The sequence below is a fragment of the Apodemus sylvaticus genome, chromosome 3 (genome assembly GCF_947179515.1).
Source record: "Apodemus sylvaticus chromosome 3, mApoSyl1.1, whole genome shotgun sequence".
Taxonomy (NCBI): Eukaryota; Metazoa; Chordata; class Mammalia; order Rodentia; family Muridae; genus Apodemus; species Apodemus sylvaticus.
Window position 1 is genome coordinate 67500935 of NC_067474.1, and position 7647 is coordinate 67508581.

The 7647-nt window shown below is 46.2% G+C and overlaps 1 protein-coding gene across 1 annotated transcript; it reads left to right on the plus strand.

The window, feature by feature from the left end:
- The first annotated feature begins 4105 nt into the window (after positions 1–4105).
- LOC127680247 (60S ribosomal protein L29-like) lies at positions 4106–4432 on the plus strand. Its single transcript, XM_052175790.1, has one exon. The coding sequence runs from the start codon at positions 4106–4108 to the stop codon at positions 4430–4432; it is 327 nt and encodes a 108-aa protein (XP_052031750.1).
- Positions 4433–7647: the final 3215 nt, after the last annotated feature.

Below are 7647 nucleotides of genomic sequence, written 5' to 3' on the forward strand. Positions count from 1 at the left end.
AGGCTCTCTTGAGCCTAGGTGATTCCATGCCAACCCTGACCCCTGATATGGAACAGCAGGATATGATGATTGCCCTGCTGGCTCTCCATCCTGCTTTGGTCCAACTGTTCTTCACTATGCCCTGATTCTTTCTTTTGGGAATGAGAAAATTTACTTGGTGTCACTGTATATTGGAAGTATGTAACTTTTGTGCGCATGTGTGTATGGAGCTCACAGTTAAGAGCCTTCCTGAGTTTTGTAAGAAACTACACTTAGCCTTTTGAGCAGGATCAGAACTATTAAAGACTGTGGGGTCAGGTGGCTGACCTCTGCAGGGACTTGAGGCACAGAAGTGGAGGTGTTGATGAAGTTGTTAAATGAAGACCAGTCCAATCAAGACTGAGGTGAGAGCTGTATAGAACACTAAGGATGGGCTTCCAGTCTCAGGCTGGGATCCTCCATTCTGTCTGCTGGCAGCTGGAACCCTATGGTACCCTTCCAGCTCAATCTAGCGGCTATTTCTCTATGGATGAAAGTGGGGTTTCCATGCCCACAATCCTCACTTGACAACAGAATAACCTTAGTTAAGTTTCTCTGTTTGTAATCTAGGGAATCTGATCTTTTGTTGGATTTTGCTAGAGTGAATTGAGGAGGCCCCTTTGAGGATGAAATAAATGAGAATAGTTTAAAAAACGGAGGACACAGAGCAGATTGAGAAATTAAGGTGGCAGAGCCATGAAGAGGAGAAGGCACAGTAGGCAAGGATATTTTCTTTTTGTGAGAGAGCATAAAGCAAGCTATTTATTTCTTATTCTTGTTCTTGTTCTTCCTCTTCCTCTTCTTCTTCTTCTTCCTCCTCTTCCTCTTCTTCTTCTTCCTCCTCTTCCTCTTCCTCCTCCTCCTCTTCTTCTTCCTCCTCCTCTTCCTCTTCCCCCTCTTCCTCTTCCTTCTCTTCCTCGTCCTCGTTCTCCTCGTCCTCCTCGTCCTCCTCGTCCTTCTCCTCCTCCTTTTCATCTTCTTCGTCTCCTTCTTGTTCAAAATTATTATTTTGGTTTTTCAAGACAAGGATTGGATGTTCCAGATCTCACTCTGTAGACCAGGCAGGCCTCAAACTCAGAGATCCACATGCATCTACCCAAGTACTGTGATTAATGACATACACCAACCCCCCCCCCCCAGGTTTTTTTTTAAATTATAGATAGTGTATTTGTTGGAAAAACTCAACCTTTGATTCTGAGTAAATAAGAACTCTAGACCATGCTCTCCCATACGCTTGGCTGGGTGTGTGGCCTATGATATTGCACAGCCTCTGAGCCCCAGCTGTCTCTTCAGGGAAGAAGAGACATTCATCTCTCCCTTACAGAGGTGTGAGCATTGTGTGAGTTCCTAAAGTACTAAGCACAGTGCCTGGCACACAGTAGTACTTAATAAATACAGACTGCCTTCACCTTTGGACTTTGTTTAAGAGAAATCAGAAGATCCAGGGGACCCAGCTGGCTCCATGAAACAGTTATTACAGAGAAGAAGAAATCATTTCTTCTGATGTTTGGAATTTGGTCAAGAGAACCTGAGTGTTTGACTCAAATCCCTTCTTTTGCCAGCCCCGCTGTTGTAGTCTGGTTATAACCCTTCTCAGGGCCGCTTGCTAGAATGCCAGGTGGAGGTGACTCTTTGGAAACATGAGGCCAAACTGGAAGGGAGACTTTGGGATGGCATGAACTCAACAAAATAGCATTTCTGTCCTGGCCTCAGGGTAAGGACCCCAAAATGGAGGGGAATGGATCCAGCAGAAGGAGAGAGCCCCGGCCGCGGTCCAGAAGCCTGCTGCACTCTGTGATGGCCTCACTACGCCACGGGGCTTATAAAGACAGGTGCACATATATGGATGCCTTCGCTCGGCAGATGCGAGGATGGGCGATGGAGACGGCCAGCATCAAGGGGCTCATGGGGCCCGCGCCGCCTCTGCTCAGTTTTCTCCTCTTTCTCCCTCAGCTTCACTTAAGTGCATTTCTCAGTCATCGATCTTTGTAACAAATGGAGAAAAGAGAAGGGCTCTGGAGTATAGGGAATTCCTAGATTGTGTTAGGCATTCACGGACACTTCCTATTTAATATTTTATGTCAACATTACCATGTAGAATAGACGGAGTTTCCCCCATTTTACTGATAAAGAACACAGGTTGATGTGAAACCACTTGTGCAGTTCATGGACTGGGAAGGGGTGGTTTTGGGAGTGAGCTCTGTGTGACTGTGGAGCTCTGCCCTCAGACCAATGACAGTGATTAGGGAGTGGGTATAGAGGTGTGTGCCTGCAGTCCCAGCACTCAGGAGACAGAGGCACAAGGTGCATAATAAGTTCAAGGTCAACCTTCTCTGCATAGAGTACCCTGTCAGGTCAACTTAGACAGTTCCAGGCTAGATAGTTACCCAGTGAGATCCTGTCTCAGAACACCAATTAAAGCACACACACACACAGAGACACACATTGACACACACAGACACACAGACATACACAGAGACCCACATAGATATGCACAGACACACATAGACACCTAAACACACACAGACACACACAAGTACACACACATACACACACAGAGCATACACACAAACACACATACACACATACACACACACGCACACATAGTCACACACGCACACATAGTCACACACACATAGACACAAACACACATACAGACATACACAGACATACACAGACACACACAGACACACAGACATACACACACACACACACACACACACATCCCTGCCCCCTACTTTCCAGCTTGTTTCCTTCTGTTACACACTTCTTCCACAGACTGGGTGGACTCCACTTCTATGCTAAAAGATGAGCTCCCTCTAGTGGCAGAGTGCAGTTCTGTGAATTCAGAGACATTTTCTTGCAAGTAGCATACAGATTTCTCAAACAACATATTACTGTGAGTTTCTTATCACACTGGACAAACAATCTTACTCTGTGTTCCACACCCACTTCAGAATTAACATGAATAGAAATGGTAACCCCTATCTCTCTCAGGGGAGCCACAGAGACAACTGGGTTCTCACTTTTGTACAACTTCCTGGTTTCCCAGGTGTTTTCCGGAATCTTCTATGCAGGATCTTCATTACATCCCTAAATGGCAGGTGTCTCTTATTTATAGGAGGGTAAGCTAGGGACCAGAAGGATAAGTGATTTTAAAGGTTACACCGGACAGTCAAGGAGCAGTTGTTCTTAACCGGAACTTAACTTCAGCCCCGAGCTCTGCTATGCCATGGACCCTTTCAGAACCATACCCTCGTCCTGGTGGGGTGAACAGTGAGACCCACGGTCATGATGTACACACGGCACGAGGCAGGACAGCCATGGACAGCTACAACATCCTGTCACGCATCTGTCGTTCCTCTGTTCCCCATGCCCACAGCCCCAGGAAGATGAAATACAAAACAAAAGGTCTGTCATGTTCTTGCTTTAAACCCCAGCTCTTCCCAGAGCTTTGAGGCTGAAATCTAAACTCTTGAGCTTGGCAGGCAATGTCTCTCACCGTCTGGATGTGTCTCCCCTCTGCAGGCTTCTCACCTACACCGCAACCCATGGTCACCCTCACGCTTCCATCGTTTCCTCCCAACATCAGTTCCTGTCACTCCTCTACCACCTCTGCCATCAGGAGCAATGTCCCTCCCTCTCTAGGGAGATGGCATCTCCCTTGAGAGGATTTTGGAAGCCCATGGTGTATGCTGTCTAACCCCCCTTACCTCGCTTGCTTCTTAGTTTTTTGTGAACTTCGGGTTCCCCCCTACTGCACCCCACTCCAGGACTGGTTTATTTCTGAACCCTCGATGCCTAACCTAGTTACTGGTACACAGCTCAGTTCACAAATAGTTGGTGAATAACTTCAGCAAAGATATAAAGGAATGCCCTGGGAATTGTAGTCAGATTCAGAGTGACTTGATATATTAAAGATGTATTAAATGAGGGTATAAGGCCACTTGAAAAATTGTAGTGGAAATTCGTTGTTAGACCATGTTCAAATATCACTAGGTATGATGTTAAAATTGATATTAAAAAGTACAAAGCTCTTTCTCTTCTGGTCCCAGGCACTGTGGGAGCTATGGGTTACCACGCAGACATGGCCAAGTCCAAGAACCACACCATAGACAACCAGTCGTACAAATGGCACAGAAATGGCATCAAGAAATCCCGGTCACAAAGATATGAATCTCTAAAGGAGGTCGACCCCAAGTTCCTGAGGAACATGAGCTTTGCCAAGAAGCACATCAAGAAATGCCTGAAGAAGATGCAGGCCAGCAATGTAAAGGCAGTGAGAGTGCGCACAGAGGCCGTCAAGGCCGTGGTGAAGCCTCAGGCCATCAAGCCCAAGATGCCAAAGGGCCCCAGCTGCAAACTCAGTTGCCCGGCTTTCATCGCTCACCCCAAACTTGGGAAGCAGATTTGAAGCTACACGCCCAAGGGGCGTAGCCTCTGTCAACCAAAACCCAAGGTTCAAACCAAGGCAGAGGCCAAAGCCCAGCTAAGGCCCAGGCTTCAGCTCCAGCTCAGGCTCCCAAAGCTGCCCAGGCCCCTGTGAAGGCCCCATAGAAAAGGCTCCTGCCAGTGTGAAGACAGATGGACTGTTGTGACACACATACCCACACACTATTTGCAGATGACCAGTGTCCTATGCTGTTTTCACAAATAAACTTGAGGCTAGATCTGTTAAATAAATAAAAAAAAAGTACAAAATACTTTTAGGGCAAAAGAGAATTGTCATAATAAGGGCCACTGGTTAACCTTGAATTTTTTTTTTTTTTTTTTACCATTTTTTAGATCTCTTCTGAGCATCAGGAAGAGGAGGAAACTCGTGGTTTCTTGAGCAATGCAAGCCTTGGAAACTTTGGGGGCTTTTATAGCTCAAATGAGAATTAGTTGACCACAGCAAGAAGGCACTGGGGTTGGGAAAGTAGCTCAGTGGAAGAGTGCTTGTGTAGCATGCACAAAGACCTGAGTTCAACTCCCAGCACTGCATAAAGTTGGCCCATACCTATAAGAAAAGCACTCACGAGGCAAAGATAGGAGGATCAAAACACCAAGGGGTATAGGGAATCCCGCTAGTTTTGGGCAAATTAGACTGTTTAAAAAACACAGCATTTCTTTTTTTTTTAATTCGATATATTTTTCATTTACATTTCAAATGATTTTCCCTTTTCTGCCCCCCCACTCCCCGAAAGTCCCATCAGCCCCCTTCCCTCCCCCTGTTCTCCCACCCACCCCTTCCCACTTCCCTGTTCTGGTTTTGCCTTATACTGCTACACTGAGTCTTTCCAGAACCAGGGGCTGTTCTTCTTGTACCTCATTTGATGTGTGGATTATGTTTTGGGTATTCCAGTTTTCCAGGCTAATATCCACTTATTAGTGAGTGCATACCATGATTGATCTTTTGAGACAAAACACAGCATTTCTATAGGTGCTTCCCAATGTCCACTCTTTCTAGGCAGCCCCAGATCCTCTAGGAGCTGATAGTAGATAGTATTTGGATCTAGCTGACCATCTTTAAGTTTTGAGCACTTCCTCCTAGGCTAGGCCTTGAACTCAGGCCATCCAACATGCTAGACAAGTACTGTATCACAGAGCTGTATCTCCAGCCTCAGATTCCTGCTATTCTAATCACCAGCTAGAAAATCTTCCTCCTCCGCATCTCCAACACCTGAAACATCTATATCATTCTGGAAATGGTATCTAGGTGTCTGCTACAATCTGGTGGGCTACAGTTCATCAGTTGTTATTAAAATACCATTTAAATTCTCCCTTACCATCCCACTTACTAACTGATGTACATGAGAATCATGAAGATGTCTTTGCATCTCTCATCAAAATATTTCCTCATCATCAACTCTTGAACCCCTGTTCATAGACACAGCTAATGGCTGCCCCTGAGCCATCTCTGAGCAGGTTGGAGGTCTGCCTGCGGTGTGGGCTGCACACAGCTGTCACTGTGAGTGTAAAATGGAACTTAACATCTGCCAGCCACACACCAACAGGAGCCTGTCATATCTTCCTCTGGTGGGAGATGGCCAGACTGGAAAGAACTATGGTAACAGAATTAAAACCACCCATGCTCCCTCCATCACAACAGCAATGGTGTTCTTTCCTGCATTTGGTACCGATGTCCAGATGCAGTACTTGTTGATAGGGTGGAAATTTTGTTTGTGCTCTTCTTTGCTGAATGTAATGATGTTTCATTCCTTATTTTAATGGCTAAAGAAAAATTCTCTTACATAGAAAGCTACTGATTTACTCAATGACGCCTTAATGATGTTGGCTGGTTTCAGTTTTTTGTTTGTTGGATGCTGTTGTGTCTTGGCCAGCCTTGGGTTATGATGTGTGTCACAATACCTGGCTCTACTTCCAGGTTTGGGGCTATGATGGATACACAATCAAGTGCTTGTTCCTCATTCAGCCAGCAACTGCTGCCAGGCACTGGCCAGGCTCAGTGTCTGTCATAGCTCTGACATACTCCAATGGGTCTGAAAGAATTTTGGAGCACTTGTTCTGGTTCCAATAGACCCAAGGAAAGACTCGGCTTCTCAGTGCTCATAGAATCCTCATCAAATATTTTGTTTTCCTACTCCTCTTACTCTATTTCTGATTTTTCTCCCCCACTGGGGCCTGACCCTACTCCCTTAACTCAGATGGAAGGTGGAATAGTTGTGTGGCAGACATGACAGTGGCCACCCAAATAAGTTCAGAGTAAGGAATGTGGGTTTTTCAGCTGTTCAGGGAGCTGCTTGCAGATAGATCTACAGAGAAGGCATTCACTGAAGATAGGATAGCTGCTTTAGCCTTCCATAGGCCGCTCTATTTGTAAAACTTGGTCTCTAGCTGATGGAGCTGTTTAGGAAGTGTTGTCTTGCTGGAGGAATTAAGTCATTAGAGTGGGCTTTCAGAGCTAGAATTTCTCTACCACTTCCGTATCTCTGCTGTCTCTGTCTGTCTGTCTGTCTGTCTGTCTGTCTGTCTGTCTGTCTCTGCTTCACATTTGTGGGTCAAGATGTGAGCTCTCAGCTTCTTGTGACTGCCATGATGCCCGTCATTCATGTGTGCCTCTGTTCTGCCAATTCAGACTCTGATTCTTCTGGGATCATAGACAAAACCAAACTTTCTCTTCCTTAAATTGCCTTTGGGTACTGTGTTTAATCACAGCAAAAGAAAAGTACCTAATACAGTCACCTCCCAATCTTGGATTTCCCTCACCTGGGACATCTCTATGCTGATAGGGTAACATCCAGACCCTCTGTCTCTTTAATATGGGATGACTCTGAAGGATTGCGTCAGTCTCAGTGCTTGTCCAAGACTAGCTGAGGCCGCCATCACGGCTGGCTTGCACCCCAGCTTCTCTGCTGGCTCACTCCTGGTTCCTTCCTCCTTGCTTCCGTGGACTTCCATGCTGTGATAGAGAAAAACGTGCTCTTAACATCCTTCACTCAGATCTATGTCTCGGCCTCCGTTGCCCTTAGAAACCGGCTGGTTACACCTTCTGTCCTGTTGAGGGCTTGTGTTCCACTGCTCGCTTTCACTACCTCATAAGGCCTTCACTGTCCCCCCCCCCCCCCCCCCGCCCCTGCTTGGACTGTGGTCACATTTCTGGCTAACCTCTTTCTACTCTTGTTTTTC